Source organism: Macaca nemestrina, chromosome 5 (assembly GCF_043159975.1).
Source record: "Macaca nemestrina isolate mMacNem1 chromosome 5, mMacNem.hap1, whole genome shotgun sequence".
NCBI lineage: Eukaryota > Metazoa > Chordata > Mammalia > Primates > Cercopithecidae > Macaca > Macaca nemestrina.
Window position 1 is genome coordinate 9,158,502 of NC_092129.1, and position 19,611 is coordinate 9,178,112.

The 19,611-nt window shown below is 38.8% G+C and overlaps 1 protein-coding gene across 11 annotated transcripts in view; it reads left to right on the forward strand.

The window, feature by feature from the left end:
* Positions 1–19,611, forward strand: part of PRKN (parkin RBR E3 ubiquitin protein ligase) — a 1,377,649-nt gene that overhangs the window by 212,638 nt on the left and 1,145,400 nt on the right. The window contains exon 2 of one of the 11 annotated variants that reach the window (XM_071095935.1): positions 6,098–6,194. The exons of the other annotated variants lie outside the window; for them this stretch is intronic. Coding sequence (XP_070952036.1) covers positions 6,098–6,194 — 97 coding nt within the window. The remainder of the gene's footprint in view (positions 1–6,097; positions 6,195–19,611) is intronic. 11 annotated transcript variants of the gene reach the window in all.

The following is a 19,611-nucleotide window of genomic DNA, read 5'->3' on the forward strand; positions in this document are numbered from 1 at the left end:
AAAGCGTATTTGTTTCTGGAACTCTCTGAGGAAAGCTCAGTCACTTACATTTTAACCTCCATTTTGAAGAATCAGTGATATTTCACATGGAAAAGGCAGGCGCCAGTATACATCACATAGTTTTGACTTCAGTCTTGTAACCTTGGGAGAGTTTGGAGCACAAGAATTCTTTGGAGGACACAAAAACCTTCATAAAATGATTATACTGTCTGCTTAAAAGAGAAGTTGTTCTACTAAAAATTTGCAAAGCAGTTTTTGATGTAGTATCAAAAAGTGGATTGTTTTAGGTTGCAAACTTATCTCCAACTAGATAGTCTTCCCAGGCTAGCCCTTTAAGTCACCACAGTTCCATAGTTTAGGTGCTGGTAGGTGAATTGTATGTAGCTAAGGCAATGCATCAGTTGTTTTTGACTTTGTAAGGAATTCATATAAAAATGAAAGTTTCTCGAGAGAAGAGAATTATAGATGAATATGCCCTAAAGTAAATTGCTCTTCTCCAAACCAAGGTCCTTGTGTATTTTATAGAATTCACAGACTGTTGTTACCATGACAGGTCACTCTTAGTCCTTGAACAATTTTCTCACCCAAGACTATTACCAAATCAGAATTATCAACAGTCTGAAGTAATTCCAAGGCCAATAAATAAATAAAATGACTCCTCCAAATGGTAAGAATTCTTTTTCAACACAGAAACGTTTATTAAAAGTGCAATCCCAGATGCTTGTTGAATATTTATTGGATGTGGTCATCCTGAAGCAGGATGCCTTAGGTATATTGTAGCATAAAATATGTTGATTAAAAATATCCAGGGTTACAATAGCTCCTACGCAGAGAATCAAATTTTAGAGCTAAAAGATTTTTAAATTCACTAATAATGTGATTTTAGTACTTTATAAGCGTTTTTGTTTTTCATTTAATCCTCAGAAGAACCATAGGATATAGTGTTGTTAACCCTTTTTTTTTTTTTTTTTTTTTAACATTTGAGGTATAACGGGGACACAGGTTAAATAACTTCTCCAAGGTCACCAGTGTACCAGCAAAGCCCATATTCTGAATTTGCTTTGAAATGTAGCCATTGTGCTCATTCACACTCACACTATCCTTACTCTTCCTTTTCATTATCCTTATAGTTTTGATCCTCATAGTTTTTTTGTTTTTTAAACATAATTTCTTTTTAGAGATGGGGTAGTGCTATGTTGCCCAGGCTGGTCTTGAACTCCTGGCCTGAAGCAATCCTCCCACCTCAGCCTCCCAAAGTGCCGGAATTATAGCCATGAGCCACTATGCCCAGCCAAACTTCATAGATTTTTTGACCCCATAAACAAATCTGTTGTAATAACCAATGGATTTTTTTCTTTTTTCTTTTTTTCTTTTTTTTTTTTCCTTTGAGACAGAGCCTTACTCTGTCACCCAGGCTGGAATACAGTGGTGCGATCTTGGCTCACTACAACCTCTGCTTCTGGGTTTAAGTGATTCTCATGCCTCAGCCTCGCAAGTAGCTGGGATTACAGGTGTGCGCCACCACACCCAGCTAATTTTTGTATTTTTAGTAGAGACGGAGTTTCACCATGTTGGCCAGGCTGGTCTCAAACTCCTGACCTCAGGTGATCCAGCCTTTCGGCCTCCCAAAGAGCTGGGATTACAGGCATGAGTCACTGTACGTAGCCCAGTGGATTTTTTCTTTCTTGGTTTCTTTTATACTATTTCTACTTTCCCTCACTTCCACTGAGACCTTCAGCTCATCACACCTAATATCTAAACAACAAGCCATGAACTCATCTACTTGTCCTTGGTCTCCCTTGACTCCCACTCTCCTGTGAATTCCCACTGCCTCATCTCTACTTTTGTCATGAAGAGTCATTCCTAATTTGATGAATTCTCAATTGCTCCTCTGATCACTTCATAAGCATTCAACTTAGGTAACAGCAGAAATGGAGAGGAGGGTACACATTTGAGCCATTGGGTTTGACAGCTTCTTGGATGTGACTGTATCAGGAAGGCATGAGCCATGACTCCAAGGTTTCGATGCTGGTAATAGAATCAACAGAAAATAGAACAGGAAGGAAAATTTGAGGAGCAGGAGTTAATTGGGGTTATTTGCTGGAGCAGTCAGGGTTGAAGGTAAATCATTTACATTTTTCAAGCCTCTATGGTCCAACAAAATGCCTTCTTTTTGTTGTTGTTTAGTCTGAAGTTATAACTGTGTAAATATTGATTTTTTTTTTTTTTTTTTTTTCTGATCGGATGATCTGACTCACAGTGTTATAGGACAGAGGACTATTGTGTAACAGGTGCAGTACTTCTGGTTAGTGTTAGAAAGACTTTAGGGCATGGGAGAAAAACCCAGCGATGTTAGGTGTGACGACTCACCTAATAGCTCTTGAAGTAAGGTGTTCACCTGCCCCATCATGGTTTCTGCTGCCCAGCAGCCTACGTAGCAAACTCATTGGAATGGGTGACTTAAAACAAAACTTGCTCACTCTATTAGAAACAGTTTAACAAAACAAACAAAAGCCAAATACTCTTTAATCTGCTTTATCATGATGATATAGACCAATAGCCATTGTTGTGTTTACTGTTGACTAGCATCATCAAAAACAAATTGTAAGGCTGGGTGCAGTGGCTCATGCCTCTAATCGCAGCACTTTGGGAGGCCGAGGCGGGCGAATCACTTGAGCTCACAAGTTCAATACCAGCCTGGGCACCATGGCAAAACCCCTTCTCTACAAAAAATACAAAAATTAGCTGGGCATGGTTGTCTGAGCCTGTAGTCCCAGCTACTTGGGAGGCTGAGTTTGGAGGATGGCTTGAGCCTGGGAGGCGGGGGTTGCAGTGAGTAGAGGTTGCCCCACTGTACTCTAGTCTGGGTGACAGAGCCAGACCTCGTCTAAAAAAAAAAATGTAATCATACAAATATTAATATTCTAGCACTACTAAATAATTCTTACTCAAAGAAAACTGCCAGGTTGAGAATAATAAGCATTAACTTGAGACTTCAAATAAGTGAGTTACATCTTTATAAGTAATCTCACTAAATGTTTCTTAGTTTGATATTCCATTTTGCCAAACCTCCTATGATTTGAAAACGATAATACTGAGTCAAAATAAGATGTTAAATTAAAATTCTATTCATGCTTACTTGCCCCTAACATTTATGATCAATTTGCTTAAGTTTTCTTAATCTTTTATTAAGTAAGCTATGATTTTTAAAAAATTTGAACCATACTATATTTTGTGCTTAAACAATATTCCTTAAACAGAAAGTATTTAGTTGACAAAACTATAAATATGTACTAAAAATACATATAATACATACATTATATATATATGTGTTACACACATTCACACAGACATAATATGCTTATGTAAATATATGGAATTACTATATGGAGTTTGTGTGTGTATAGAAGAGTAATATGTTTTTTCAAGCAAACTGAGTTTTAACATCATGTGTCTAAGAAGGGGTTCTAATACGTTTAAGCTCTGCTAGTTCTTCTTCTAAAGACCAAAATGGATATAATCATGAGGAATATGTGTTTTAGTTTTCACAGTAGTTTGAATAAAGCCATGGCGAAATATTTAAGGTTATCCAGAGGGAGAAAAGCACCCTTTAGTTTACAGACAATTAAATTTAAATGCAGCCATAACTTACAAGGATAAATTTGAACCATCCATCCTTCACTTTACTAGCTAGAGTTTGCCCTCTCATGTTGGCAGTTCTTTACAAAGAAGCGAGGATTTCATGTGCTTACTTATAGTTTTGGAAAATGTGATGGGTTTAATGATGTATTTTTCATTTGTGAAATGAGTGTAGATAGAAATTGATATAATGAATAGAGGATGTGAGTGATTGTGACAATTCTGATAGAAATGACAGTGAGAATGCAAAAATGAAATCAATTTTCTATTTAAATTATTACAGCAGCATTCATTAAGGCCCTTTCTTAAACAGAGCTGGATATTGCAAACTGGAAAAAAATATTAATCATGGATTTGCCCTAGATTTTTCTGCATTAGTCTAGCATGGATGTTTATATTCAAGCTGCAAATAGTAGTTTTCTAGGTATTCAGAAGTTAAGAACAATTTAGATTAAGGATGTTTAAAGCTCATTTGTAAAATGCTCATACTATTTGAGCTGTTTTAAAAAGATTTGCTTAGCGAAAGTCATTGGATCAGAATAATTCTGACACTCTTAATCTTTTTTTTTTTTTTTTAACTAAGAGCCTTAGACATTTTCTTTCCATTTAAAAATGTGAATGACAAAACTGAGTAAGTAATTACTTGAAATAGTGCAGTAAATGCCAAATTTGTGCCCAGGGAAGAAGATACGCTAAATCTTAAGGAACATAGAGGCAATTGTAAGACAGTACAGTCTCTCTTGCCCATCTTTGTGTTTGAACAGATTTTATAAATTCATTGGTTTGTAGTAATATTTGGCAAGAGGGTTAGAAGTAGTGAGGTAGTAGCCAGTTGTAAATAGAGAATAAATTTCACAGGCTAAACGATTACGAGTGACCAAGAGAATAGCAGCACACGGGCAAGAGGGAACGGGTGGATAGAGAGGAGTTGGGAGGGGAGATCTGAGATGCTACAAACAAACCGCAAAAGAAAGATGCTTCCCCAAATTCATCTCAATGCTAAATTATGTCGAGTCACCATTTACAATGCTTAGAGTTCATTATAAGTGCTACTGATTTTTTTTTTTTTTTTTTTTGAGATGGAGTTGCCCAGGCTGGACTGCAGTGGTGCGATCTTGGCTCACTGCAACCTCGCTTCCTAGGTTAAAATGATTCTCCTGCCTCAGCCTCCCGAGTAGCTGGGATTACAGGCGTGTGCCACCACACCCGGCTAATTTTTTGTATGTTTAGTACAGATGGGGTTTCACCGTGTTAGCCAGGATGGTCTCGATCTCCTGACCTTGTGATCCTCCCGCCTCGGCCTCCCAAAGTGCTAGGATTATAGGCGTAAGCCACCGCGCCCAGTCTGTGCTACCGATTTTTAATGCGATTGGCTCTTATATTAAAAACATCAGCTAATAAAATGAAATTTATGTTAATTTTTAAAACTAAAACAGTAGCTAGTAAACTGTACCATGGTGTAGATGTCTTAGAAATGTCTGATTCTTCTTTGGAAGGTAAATGATCAGTGGCTTTCATGAACTGATTTGCAAATCCAAAAATGTGTTCTTCCACACTCAGCCATATTTAAAAATATTTATATATATTTTTGTAGAGATGAGGGTCTCGCTATGTTGTCCAGGCTGGTCTCAAACTCCTGGTCTCAAGCAGTCCTCCTGCCTTGGCCTTCCAAGGCATTGGGATTATAGGCGTGAGCCACTGTGTCCAACCATCAGCCATATTTTTTTAACATGAGTTGAATATATTTTGATATCTTTAATTATTTTATTGATTCATAGAATACAATTTGTGAATCATGAATAAACGTAAATCACGAATAGTTTTTAGATTTCCTTCATATATGAAATTACAGCAAAACAATGTAAAATCCTTTAAAACATAGGACTCTTCTTACCCAAGGAAGACAGATTATTTCCTGAGTCCATTTGGTCATGGGTTAAACATCAGATATATTAAAAATAAATGCATTTGGACTAATGGCCATTTATTCAGTGGGAAATAGAATAAATGAGATGGGTTTGTATGTGTGCATACACACACATACAAAATCTCACATATGTTAATATCAAAACTATTAATAATATATTATCACTTCATCTAAGCATCACCTAAGAATAGGGCCTGTTTCTCAAAGTGTTTGTGTCTGGGGTACCTCCTGACCCCACAAAGCCCAAAATGAACCTATCCAGGAACCCTCATAGACTAATGCTGGTACCTGGCCCAGAACCCTGAATGCTCAATTGATTTTACACACTGGAGCTCAAGCTGCCTTTGGAATATGGAAGGCAGCACAGAGCCTTAATTCACTGGCATCTGTACTCCGACACCATGCCTACTCTTGTGCTAGGTTAAGTTATTCCGTATTTTAAATGAGTCACTTTGTAAATACTGATCCTGTCTTATTGTCAGTAGGTTTTTGTTTGTTTTTTGAGACAGAGTTTCGCTCTTGTTGCCCAAGCTGGAGTGCAATGGTGCGATCTCAGTACACTGCAACTTCTGCCTCCTGGGTTCAAGCAATTCTCCTGCCACAGCCTCCCAAGTAGCTGGGACTACAGGCGTGCACCACCATGCCCGGCTAATTTTTTGTATTTTTAGTAGAGACGGGATTTCACCATGTTGGCCAGGATGTTCTCAAGCTCCTGACCTAAAGTGATCTGCCCACCTTGGCCTCCCAAAGTGCTGGGATTACAGGTGTGAACCACTGTGCCCAGCCTGGTTAATTTTCAAAAGAATGAGGATAGTTTTACTACCTGGTGCCTAAAATTGTCAACATTTTCCTTGTCTCCCAATTCATAATTGTTATTCCATCATTTAAGTCTGGTTTATATCCAGTTACCTTCTCCAGTCACTCCAGCCTTGAACTTCTACAGTCTAGTCATGAAAAGCTACCACTTGGCTTCCCCACCATGTTATGCCTTTTTCCTTCCTTCTTTCTCTGTCTTTCTCTGTCTCTGTCTTTCCTTCTCTCTCTCTCTTTTTTCTTCTTTCTCTCTTTCCCTCTCTTCTTTTCTCTTTTCTTTTTCTTTTCTTTTCTTTTCCCCCTCCCCTCCCCTCCCCTCCCCTCCCCTCCCCTCCCCTCCCCTCCCCTTTCTTCAGAATCTTGCTCTGTTGCCCGGGCTGGAGTGCAGTGGTGCTATCTCAGCTCACTGCAACCTCCGCCTCCTGGGTTCAAGTGACTCTCCTGCCTCAGCCTCCCGAGTAGCTGGGATTACAGGCGCCTGCCACCATGCCCAGCTAATTTTTGTATTTTTTGTAGAGATGGGGTTTTATCATGTTGGTCAGGCTGGTCTAGAACTCCCGACCTCAAGTGATCTGCCTGCCTCAGCTTCCCAAAGTGCTGGGATTATAGACTTAAGTCACCACGCCCAGCTGGAATGTCTTTTTCTGTCTCCTTGCCTTGGTCATGCTGCTTCCTCTGCCGAGGATATAATTTCCACCTTTCCTTTCAGACTCTTGTTTCAAGAACTGGTTCAGGTATAATTTTCCCTGAGAAGCATTCTTCATCTTCAGTGGTTAGTAAGCCAGGTAGCCCATGTCAATCCTACTGCAGCTCTATATGAGAAACGTATTTAAAAGTTTAGGATTTGTGCCAGCCCTAACAGACTGGAAATACTTCAAAGGCAAAGATTACGTCTTACCAACAGTTAGAACTATTGTGCATAGCACAGTATGCTAGACTGATCTTTAATCACTAAAATTGAATAATTGTAATGTTTTCCCACTTTTCAGGAAAAGTAAGTAAATGGATAGTATATTACAAATTTAAAGTTTTTATCCTATAATTGTTTTTAAACCTACCTTTGTTTGTTAATAAAGTGTAGCTGGTAATTAGCTAGCAAGCAGATAGCACACACGAATGTCACAGTACAGCATAGAAGCAGCCAGTCATACTTAGATCAGTTGCTTACTGCTTTTGTGGATGGATGTGCGTGCTCATAATTGTGATTTCTGTAATAACACTTATGCATGACAAAATTAGTAACACCTATGACGGACACTAGGTATAACAATAACTGCAAAGAGCATTGTGACTTCCAGGTGTTCTGATGCTTAAATAAGGCTGAGAATCTATTAATAATATAAGGGGAATTCTCCCTTGTTGTTATTTCAGTTATTGATTTAGCTGAAAATGTGAATTGCATACTGGTAATTGAGACTAACATTAATTATTTCTAGAATATGCAGTTAGCAGTGCAACATAGGTACCAAGCAGTCTTCATGCTAAAATGTTTCCCCCCTTTTGTGAGTAAAGGTGTACTTTGTGCTAAATTCCATGCTTATGCTTGATTTCTACCCCTCCCATGACCATATTAGCAGTATTCCCATCAAGAAAAACTTTTGTTGTAATAAGAAATGGCACAACCCATTTTTAGTAAGGAGAAGCTGTAAGGAAAGTGATGATAGTAATATTTTCATTCTTCCACTTTAATTTGTTACATATTGCTGTGCTAGATAGATTCGTCTAAGAATCCTAATCCATTTACACACTTCCTGTGATGTTTGGCTTATTGGCATGCAGTGAACACTTTTCATCAGCCTTTCTGTGCTATTTCCCTAACACAGCATAAATATAAGGTGGTGTGCTTCAAATAACTATTGAAATGTGAGTTGTATTAGCTGAGGCTTATTTTCATTGAGACATCATTATTTTCAGTGTAATCTCCATTACTTTTAAATTATTAAAAATTAAATCTCTGTATGCAAAGTGCAGTTTTCAAGAAACAGTGCTCACTAGAATTGTGCCGTTTTTTCTATATAAAGCTGTAGATCAGGTACCATGGGAGGCTGGTTAGAACCAGATGCAGGGATGCCAATTTGGGGTCTTAATACCAGGATGAGATGGTGGTCTTTAGAGTGGTCTGGGGTGAGTACTAGTCCCTTTACTGTCCCCAGACCGTGGGCTTTATTTGTATGATCTCTTTAGTTGTATATATATATTATTAATAGTCCATAAACAATACAGGGAACCTAAATGATGGCTTAGATTCTGATTTCCTATTCCCTTTTAATTATCTACATTTTCTACAGTTGCAGAATTTAAATGTAAGACATTTAATGTCTAAATCACATGAAAACTGTGGGAAAGGAAAACACTGTAGACATTTTTTCTTTTTGTATTCTGTACAGTTCTGTATACATGTCTGTGTTCCTGCTTCACAGTTTTTCTAGCAGGTAAAATAAACTGCACTTTAAGGCAATATGGTACATGTGTATCTAGAATGTCTGTAAGTAGGCATAATTGCATTTCATGTTGCCATTTCAATTTGTGTTAATGTATCTCAGTAAGTACTAGAAACATAATTAGTAAGTAATACCAAAGAGTGGTAGCTTCTAGGCCTGATAAGAAAAAAAGGTAATATGAAATTAGGCAGACACAAAGAAAGCATATAAAAGATAACATAATTAAAATGTAAAATTACTGGGTTCTTTCTACAGAAAAACTTCAAAGTCTCAATCATGAAAAAAATATTAGTGGAAAACTGTACTATTAGTCTTTATAAATGGTCTTTCATTAAAATTTCCTTTATGAAACCTACTTTTCTTCCTAAATGTAGGAAAATTTTATTGTTCAGTGTGTGTGTGTGTGTGTGTGTATTTTTTGTTTTTGCTTTTGTTTTGAGACTGAGTCTCACTGTATTGCCCAGACTGGAGTACAGTGGCGCAGTCTTGGCTCACTGCAACCTCTGCTTCCCAGGATCAAGTGATTCTCCTGCCTCAGCCTCCCGAGTAGCTGGGATTACAGGCACACACCACCACACCCGGCTAATTTTTTGCATTTTTAGTAGAGACAGGGTTTCTCTACATTGGCCAGGCTGGTCTCGAACTCCTGACCTCAAGTGATCTGCTCGCCCAGCCTCCCAAAGTGCTGGGATTACAGGTGTGAGCCATCATGCATGGCCTTCAGCATAAATATGTTTTAAGGTGATATGAGAAAGTGCTTTGCATTGAAAAGGGAACAGAGGCTGTTTTGCTGTTATAAATGGGCACTGGAGGGCTCAGACTTGGATGTCTTCACCCCCCTCCCCAGAGACCAATCCCTGCTTCCTCAGTGTAGTTGGCCAAGGAGGCAACTAAACAAGGGCCTGATTCTAAGAAAATACAGAGATTTGATTGTGACCAGACTTACCTAGGAGTGTCTCCCTCTCACATGTGAGAAAGCACCTGCCATCATCATATGGAAAATGCATTCCAAATTCTGAACAAGTTCTGTGGCATGAATTCATTCCTCAGAAAGGCAAGTTCCAGTTTTTATTCAACCAACAGAATTTCAATTACAGTTGCAAAAAAGAAAAATACTCAAATTTATCTAACTGCTTTGGACCACTCTGGTTTTGGATTAAGTAAATAAAAACATCTATTTAGTGAACGTAGAGGTGTCGGTGTTAGGTGCCGACTGAAGCTGTAATGTTACATTGGAGAAAATGCTTTCAGTCAAGACACTCTTCATTGAAGAAATCAAAGCCTTTCTGGGCTGACCTAAATCGTTGTGTTCCTTCATTAGGTCCTTTCAGTACTGCCGTGGAGATTTGTTGCATGTGAAATGAGCTCTTGAGCATAAAAGAATGACATGCCAAATGGGAGTTGCCTATTTTCTTTTATACATTAACTGGTTATATAATTCACCAGGAGGAACAGTTCACGCAGGCAGTAACAGCAGGGCCGTCCAGTCCTCAGCTAGCTTCCAGCAGGAGTGGGAATTGCCTTTCAAATTCAAAATAATTTAAGGATTCACACCATTTTTATTAAAAATAAATAAACAGAACGATGTAATAAAACAACTAATGACTCTTTTTATACAGCAGTGTCTGTGTAAAATACTGCTCTGGGGATAGCAAAGGTACATCCTTTGTAATGTAAGACATTTGCTATCTCGGTAACTTTTCTATCCCAGGATGGTATTTTACTATTGTCACTTTCAAACTAATTTATTTTTTAATGACTTGAGATGCATGGATGTGTACATAATGTTTCAGGAAAAATCTATGAATTATGCATGATTTACCTGAGAGAATGTTCTAAGATAGGCTTGTTTTTAAGATCAGCTAAATTTAGCGTATCGACATTTTTTCAAATCCTCTTTTTGTTAAGACTTTTCATTTAAATATTCAGGGAACATGGCAACATGAAATACACAAATTTGGTCATATATACTGGATTGCCTATAAGAAATTTTCTTACAGTAAAATCTTAACCAGTATGTACAGAATGGACTGTCTGTGCAAACCAAACGAAGGAGTCCCTAATGGAGAGCAGGTTGGAAGGGAACAAGTCAGTGATGGCAGCAAATGTTTTAAAATTGTGTTTTAAAATTTGAGGCAAACTCGGGGTTTAATGGATACCTTTGTACAAATACCCACTTAATAAATAGAAGGGCCGTGACATTAAAGCTGCTGGGTTAAATTTTATTTGTTATTGGCCACAACAATGATACCTGCAAAGCATCGTGAGTGTTTATTTGAAGTTTAGTGACTTGTCATTGAGACCAGTGGTGTTTCCTCATTCTCAGATTTAGTTATTTTGATAATGGATTTGTGGTGTGAGAAGATCTGAGTGTTCTCACTTGAATAGCCAAATATCTCTATGAAGTCTTATCTGCCTCTTTTTGTAAAGAAACTTTAGCTTCCTTTTGTTGTTGTTGTTGTTGTTGTTTGTTTTTTGAGACAGAGTCTTGCTCTGTCACTCAGGCTAGAGTGGAGTGGTGCAGTCACGGCTCACTGCAGCCTCAACCTCCCAGGCTTATATAGCTTCTGTCATATTTCTAGTACTAGATATAGGCTTCTGAGATTCTGCTTGCTAAAAATGCTGAGGCTTGAAAGTCCTTAAAGAGTCTGAGAGGCCTTACAGAGAGCCCCTAACCCTGGGGCCTCATGGCTTACAAACACTCTGGGTCTTTAGAGAGATGGCCGGTGACTGACATTGTTTGCTTTATGGCAGATGTTGTTGCTTTCTTAAACCCTGAGGACTTTTAGTGTGTCAGAAAACAAATTGACTCTCACTAAGTTCCATGTAATTGTTAGTCATCACAGTTTATGATAACCAACAGTACAGCATTTTCATTTGCTTAGAATGCAGATCATGTTATGTCATTTGACAAATGAGACAAATAAGTCTTAGAAAGATAACGTGACATAAGCAAGTGATATGGTTTGGCTCTGTGTCCCCACCCAAATCTCATCTTGATTTGTACTCCCATAATTCCCATGTGTTGTGGGAGGGACCTGGTGGGAGATAATTTGAATCCTGGGGGCGGTTTCCCCCATACTGTTCTCGTAGTAATTCCCATGTGTTGTGGGAGGGACCTGGTGGGAGATAATTTGAATCCTGGGGGCGGTTTCCCCCATACTGTTCTCGTAGTAGTGAATAAGTCTCAGGAGATCTAATGGGTTTATCAGGGATTTCTGCTTTTGCATCCTCCTCATTTTCTCTTGCCACTGCCGTGTAAGAAGTGCCTTTTGCCTCTTGCCATGATTCTGAGTCTTCCCCAGCTATGTGGAACTGTAAGTCCAATTAAACCTCTTTCTTTTGTAAATTGCCCAGTCTCAGGTATATCTTTATCAGCAGCATGAAAATTGACTAGTATAGTAAGTCTCATACTTCCTTAATCATAGAGTTTGGACTGCAGTCCTTCATCCTGCCTGGGACTCTGCCCAAGCCTTTTCTGTTCTACCTCATTGAGTATTCAGTAATTTAACTAACATTTATTCAGTAATTCATCCAGTATTGACTGAGCTCCTACAGCATGTCATCTATGCTGAATCCTGAGGATAATCCTGTGAATAAAGTAGATGGAGATGATCCCTGTCTTGTTGAAGCTCACACTGTAACAGGGGAGATGGATATAGGTCAAATGATCACTCAAATAATGTAATTAAAAATAAGTCTTTTAGAGGAAAAGTAGAGTATAGGCTTTCATAAATCCTATACATACCTTGTAAATATGTTCCTATTAGTTCAGTTAATATACCTAGTTCACACTTAACAATGATTTAATTTGTGTCGTAGATCTTTTTGTTACTTAAGTTATTCTTCAAAATCATTGAATAGAATTTGAGACTGTCAATATGGTGCTGGCAAAAGGAGTGAACTGGGTATTTTTAACCTTAAGGAATATGCGTGTGTGTGTGTGTGTGTGTGTGTATATATATATATATATATATATATTTTTTTTTTTTTTTTTTTTTTTTTTTGAGAGACAGGAATAACTCTTGACTGTCTTTTCTGCTTCCCAGGGTCCACCTTTGGATTTCATCTAGGACAGTGGGAAGCCACTGGATGGTTTTCAGCATGGAAGTGAAATCATACGATTTGCATTTCAAAGAAGTTACTCTGACTTCTAGGGAGAAAGAGTCTTAGGAAGCCAGCATAGTGGAAGTGAGAATAGTTACTGCTATTGTCTTGTTCTGGGTGAGAAATCATAACGTGAAAAACTAGAAGGGAAAGAAGAATGGATGGAAATTCAGTATATTTTGGAGGTGGATCTAGCATATCTTCCAGATCATTGGATGTTGAGATAATGCAAATACTGGAGTGCTTGCCTTCTCATTCTTCACTTTCAGAAGAACCCAGGTCTTTTTTACCCTCTCCTGTTCTGCCATCAGGCTACTTGAAATAAGTGTGCTCACTCATTATATAAAATATTTTTGTCCCTAATTCCCTCAAAATATGGGATGGCGATTCTTTGATCTTTTCTTAGCAAACCCCATTTTGCATTCTCCAGTGCCAACCTTGTCTCTTCTCAGCCCCTTAAGTCCACCTCTGGCACCTGTCATGTGCTCTTGCCTCCAAGTTGATGCTGGATGGAACTAGTTGCTCCTTGAACTTTCCTAAACTCATCTCTTCATCTCTTCCCACGTATTGGTATCTCCCCCTTATCTCTTCTACCGAAGCAAGGATTCCTCATCTTCCCCAAAGCTGACCCTTTCACCTGGGCTCATGATTCCATTTTTATCCCACCTCCTCCTAAACTTTAATCACCAGTTATTGCTTCCTGTACTTACGTTTTGTCTCAGAACATCTTAGAAGGTAAGTCCATATTTGGTGTTACCAATTCCATATTGCACATCTAATCTTTCAAATAATGAAACAGACTTTTTCTCCAAGATCTCTTCTAAAATAAGCATTTCAGGGGGCTGGCGGGAGGACTCTAATAATCAAATTCTCTTCCTAGTATCACATCTTTCTTCTCAGTCTTTAGCTTGCTAGACATTTCTCTGCCACATGGTATCTTCCATTGTAAAACTCTTGACTTTAGTAGAAATTGTTTTGCTTCCTTTTTTCTTCCTACCTCTAAAGGCATTCCTTTTTTTTTTTTTTTTGACTTCCTCTTTATTTTCCTGAGGGTTCTGTCATCAGTGTTTTTTTCATCTTGCTTTACACACCGTTTGCTGTCTCTGTTATCAAATACCAACTATTGAATGAGGAAATGCATTTTCTCCTCAGATTCAGATTTCATTCCATATACCTGCACGTTTTGGAAGCGTTTGGCTGCCCGTTTTCTTCACTCCCAGCACCAAATGGAGGATCAAGTCCTAGAAAACTGACACCTCAGTTAAAGCCCCCTTCCTTTGCTGGGTAACTGAAGCAATGTAGGAACTTGTTGCCCCTGCCTCCCGTCTCTCCTGCCTTACACTTTCCTGTACACTGTGGTTATCCTACAGAAACACAGACTTGGCTGTGTCAGTATGCTTGTGAAATATTCAAAACTAACTGAAAAATGCGGAGAATAATCTAGCAGACACCCCTATACTTATCATGCTGATGTGACAAATACAGTTTTCAAGATCTACTTCAAATCATTTTGTCAAGTAAATCACATGTTATGGGTACATTTGAAATCCTCTCCGTTTCTATTACCCTTCGTCCCTCCTAAAGTTGGTGTATATCCTTTCTATCTATATATTACTTGTGGTCTTAAGATTTATGTTAATTGTGCTACATAGTTGCTTTTTTGGTTCAGATTTTGGTTTTGAAGCTTATCTATGTGGACACAGGTAAATCCAGTATAACTGCTCTCAACCTGACATGGGGGAAAGGGAGCTTGTTAAAACACAGATTGCTGGTTCCCACTGCCAGAATTTCGGATTCAGTGGATCTTGAGTGGGGTCTGCGAATTTACATTTTAATAAGTTTCCAGGTGATGCTGATTCTGCTATTCCTGAACAACATTTTGAGAAAAATTGCTCTAGTATGCTTATTTTAATAGGGGCATGCCATGCCTTTTTATGATACTACCACAGTGCATGTAATCATTGTCCTGTTGATAAACATTTTGTACATTGCCAAATTTTTGCAATTACAAATAAGGCTACATTAAAAATCCTTGTACATGTTTACTTGAACATATGAAAATAGTGCCCCTAGAACATACTCTTAGGAACGGAATTGCTAGGTCCAGTGGAATGTGAATACTAAACCTTAGTAGCTCTTTACACATTTCTCTCAATCTGGTTGTACAAATAAACTCCTACATGCCCACCGGCAGTTTGTGGAAGCACTTATTGCTCTGCATTTTCCCCCTCCCTTAGTATCTTTGGAACCTTACATTTTTCCACAGTAAAATGGCCATAAGATGAGGCAGGCTTGCCACGTTCCTCAGTGTTCCGTGTTCCTGATTCATGCTGAGGTGGAGCATCTTCCTTATGGCCAGTGGTTATTCAGGTTACCTCTTCTGTGCATTGCCTAGTTCTGTCCTTCCTCAATGTTTTCTTGGGTCTTTTTTGAATTCTCTATTGATTTCTAGAATTTTGTTATTCATTTTGGATACTAATCTTTTATCAGTGGTGTCTTTTTCCAGTTTGTGTCTTGTCTTCATTTGGGTTATAGTTTGTCTAAACATGAAGATGCTTTAAATAGAATGGGGACAAATATATCAGTTCTTTTTTTTCATGAACTTGTAAAATAAAGCCTTCCCTATGCTAACATTATAAAACATCCTCCTATATTTCTCTCTTAAATGTTAACACTTTGCTTTTCACATATTGGTCTCATGTATATAGGACTCTATCCTTTCCTACTAATATAGAATGCTATATCTGTCGTACACCAAGACGTCATATCTATGTAGGGCTTCTGTTCCAGCCCATTGATCTATTATGTGTTCCTTATTCCAAGATGTCACTGTTTTAGTTACTACTGTTATTATAACACTTTTTGTTGGTTTTTATCATCCCAGAGCCCTGGGCTTCATTGCCACTTATTTGGGTGAAGTTTTGTAAACTCCTTTTCCAAGTGTCTCTTCCAGGGTCATGGTTTATGCACAGATTCTCAGATCTAGCTTTCTGCCTCTTGCAGACCCTAAAACACGTGTCTAGTATTAGCAAGCGTGCTCAGCTCCATCCTTCAGCCCTGACAGCAAGGTCTAGGGCCAGGACCCTAGGCTGGCGCGGAGTCAGCTGGGGTTCTCACCACGCCGGGTTGACCTTCCCTCTGCTTTCCAACCCCTGGAGTTTCCCATCAGCCTGCCTTCTTCTGTCTTTGTGATCTCTCTCTGTCTGTCCTCTCTGTCTCTCTTTTCTGGAGCAGGAAGAGGAGCTCTTCTCCGTTCAGTCAGCTGTGTTGCAAAGAAGTCCTTCTCTGCTTGTTAAAAAATTCTGATGTGTTATTTTTGTCATCTAAAAGTTATTCAGATTTCTTTTGCACGGCATTTGAAGTCCTTTGTAATCTGACTTAGAATTAGTGTGGTGTTCCAGCCTAGTCCTTCACTTGCCCCATCACCCTCCCGTTTACCACATTGGGTAAGTTTAAGTTACGTCTTCTCTCCTTTCAGTATCGAAAAGCTGTTCGTTCCTCTGAGTTCAGCTCTGTCAACATTTATGTTGTAGGTATTTTTCCACTTAATTTACTTTTAGATAATTGTAAATATAATTTGACTTTCTCTGTTGACCAAAGGTTAAAAGGCTTTTATATTCAAATGGTTAAAATACTAAACTATCTTCCTGTTGCTTGGTTATACTTTTATTGGATTATTATTATTTATTTTATTTTATTTTTTTGAGACAGAGTCTCACTCTGTCGCCCAGGCTGGAGGGCAATGGCGTGATCTTGGCTCACTGCAAGCTCCGCCTCCCGGGTTCACAGCATTCTCCTGCCTCAGCTTCCCAAGTAGCTGGGACTATAGGCGCCCACCACCATGCCCAGCTACTTTTTTGTATTTTTAGTAGAGATGGGGTTTCACCATGTTAGCCAGGATGGTCTCGATCTCCTGACCTCGTGATCTGCCTGTCTCAGCCTCCCAAAGTGCTGGAATTACAGGTGTGAGCCACCGCACCTGGCTTGGATTATGTTTTTAATTATGTTATGATGGGCTGTAATTTTTCTACGTTTTGGAATTTTATTCAAGCTTTCTATGTAGTCAAATCATTCAAATATGAATGTTTCATTGAAATGAAGGAATATAGGCTGGGCACGGTGGCTCATGCCTGTAATCCTGGCAGGAAGCTGAGGCAGGAGAATTGCTTGAATCCGGGAGGTGGAGATTGCAGTGAGCCAAGATTGTGCCACTGCACTCCAGCCTGGGCAACAAGAGCAAAACTGTCTGAAAAAACAACCCCCCTGCCAACCAAAAAAAAAAAAAAGGAAATGAAGACATATATACTATTTTCTATAGGGTGCCAAATTTGGCATTGAGGAATAGTAATACATGATCCATAGTTATTAATACATAAATTTGATACTTCAAAAAAAGTCCACCAAATATAATACAAGATATTATATTTCATTTTAATATCAAGAAATATAATATACAAACTATTTCTGTGTTTAGATCCTTTAACTTTAAAATGTAGTTTGCCAAATAAATATAAAATTAAGTAACACAGAATATTGTTCTGGAAATACTGGGTTGGGGATCCAGAGACACTGGTTCTGCTGGATTTATCCCAAACTGGTTGTGGATAAAATTGAGGTTTCATTTAGACTCTTCAGTATCTTGTGTATTTGTGAAATGAGGACATAGGATTTGATCATCACCCAAGTATTTTCCAATTCTATATAATGCTGGATCACACTTTTCCTGAGAATGTGTGTGTTATTTTAACTTTAAAGTCAGTTTTCCATTTTATGTGATCATCTCATTTATAATTTTAAATGAAAATATTAATGATGAGAAATGAGCCATAATGAAATTATAATTATTCAACTAAAAGAACTATTATTAGGCATGATAATTTGCTTTAGACATATCGCATGAATATTTCCCCATTGGAATGCTGCCCTTTAGTGAGGCCCACCCACACCTTGCTTCATCTCAAGCAGTAGTGTTCAGCCAGGCAAGGGCTCACACCTGTAGTCCCAGCATTTTGGGGAAATGGCCTGAGCCCAGGAGTTACAGACCAGCCTGGGCAAGATACTGAGACCTCTTCTTTATAAAAAATTTAAAAAGTAGCTGTGTGTGCTGGTGCACACCTTTGGTCTCCACTGCTTCAGAGGCTGAGGCAGGAGGGTCACTGGAGCCCTGGAGGTCAAGGTCGCGGTGAGACGTGATCACACCACTGGACTCCAGCTTGGGCAAGAGAGAGACCCTGTCTCTAAATAAATAAATAAATAAGGGGGTGGGGTGGGATGCCTTTCATCAATTTCAGTATCTGAAACATCCTCATGATGATGTTTGCTTAACTTGAGGAACCGCACATATATTTTAAGAGATCTTTTAAGATGTTATGTAACAAACAAAATGGTGCATTTTGCCCTGGTCTTCCTCTTTGCCATTCTTCTTTCTAGATAGATGACCCATTAAAAGAATGTTTAAAATTACTTCATTCCTCTTTTTCCTACATTGCATCAATATATCACGTGTCTCCTTCTCCAGACAAGTGGAGCCTGGAGAGGTTTGCTGCACATTTATCTGTGTGGCCTAGGGGTGAATACTTGGTGTGAGCTGTCACTTTGTTTCCTATCTTCAAGGGTGCCACTCCAACAAGGCGACCAGTGCCCCAGCAATTCTATTAATGTAAGTCTTGGTTCTGTCCTCTGACATCATTTTGAGATGGCCTGCAGTGTCCTCAATCTTGAGCTTCCATGTAAACATATTCCAGATTCACAGGTTAGAGTTTTAGAATCATGGCCAGGCACAATGGCTCACACCTGTAAAATCCCACCACTTTGAGGGGCTGAGGAGGGTGAATCACTCGAGGTCAGAAGTTTGAGGAGACCAGCCTGGCCAATGTGGGGAAACTTCGTCTCTACTAATTATATATATATATATATGTAAAATTAGCCAGGCTGGTGTCATGTGCCTGTAATTCCAGATACTCAGGAGGCTGAGGCACGAGAATCATTTGAACCGGGGAGGTGGAGTTTGCAGTGAGCTGAGATTACACCACTGCATTCCAACTTGGGTGACGGAGTGAAACTGTGTCTCAAAAAGAAGCAGGGGTGGTTTAGAAGCATATTGAGGTTTAAAGATATGAATTTCATGAGGCCTGGCCTGAAGTGAAAATACTACTATATTTGTATTTTTCCCTATCAACTCTCACTGATCCGAACTCCACTCATTTAGAATATATATTTTGGAACTGGGGGAGAGGGATATTAAAACACCTATTATTATTATTATTATTATTATTATAAATAGAACCTCACTGTGTTGCCCAGGCTGGACTGCAGAGGTGTGACTATAGTTTGAACTCCTGGATTCAAGCATTCCTCTTGCCCCAGGCTCCCTGAGTTGCTGGTACTACAGGCATGAACCACCATGCCTGGCTAGTGTTTTGTAAAGATTGGGTCTGGCTACACTGCCCAGGCTGGTCTCAAACTTGTGTCCTCAAGCAGTCCTTCTGCCTTAGCCTCCCAAAGTGTTGGGATTACAGGCATGAGTCACTGCACCCAACCTAAAATGTCTTTATTATATAAAGTAATAAAGTTAATAGTATTTAAGAAATAATATTAAATATACCCAGAGAAACATAGTTTCTGAAGTACATTTAAGGCCCTTCTTTCAATACATTCAAGTTATTTACAGACCGTGTATCAATT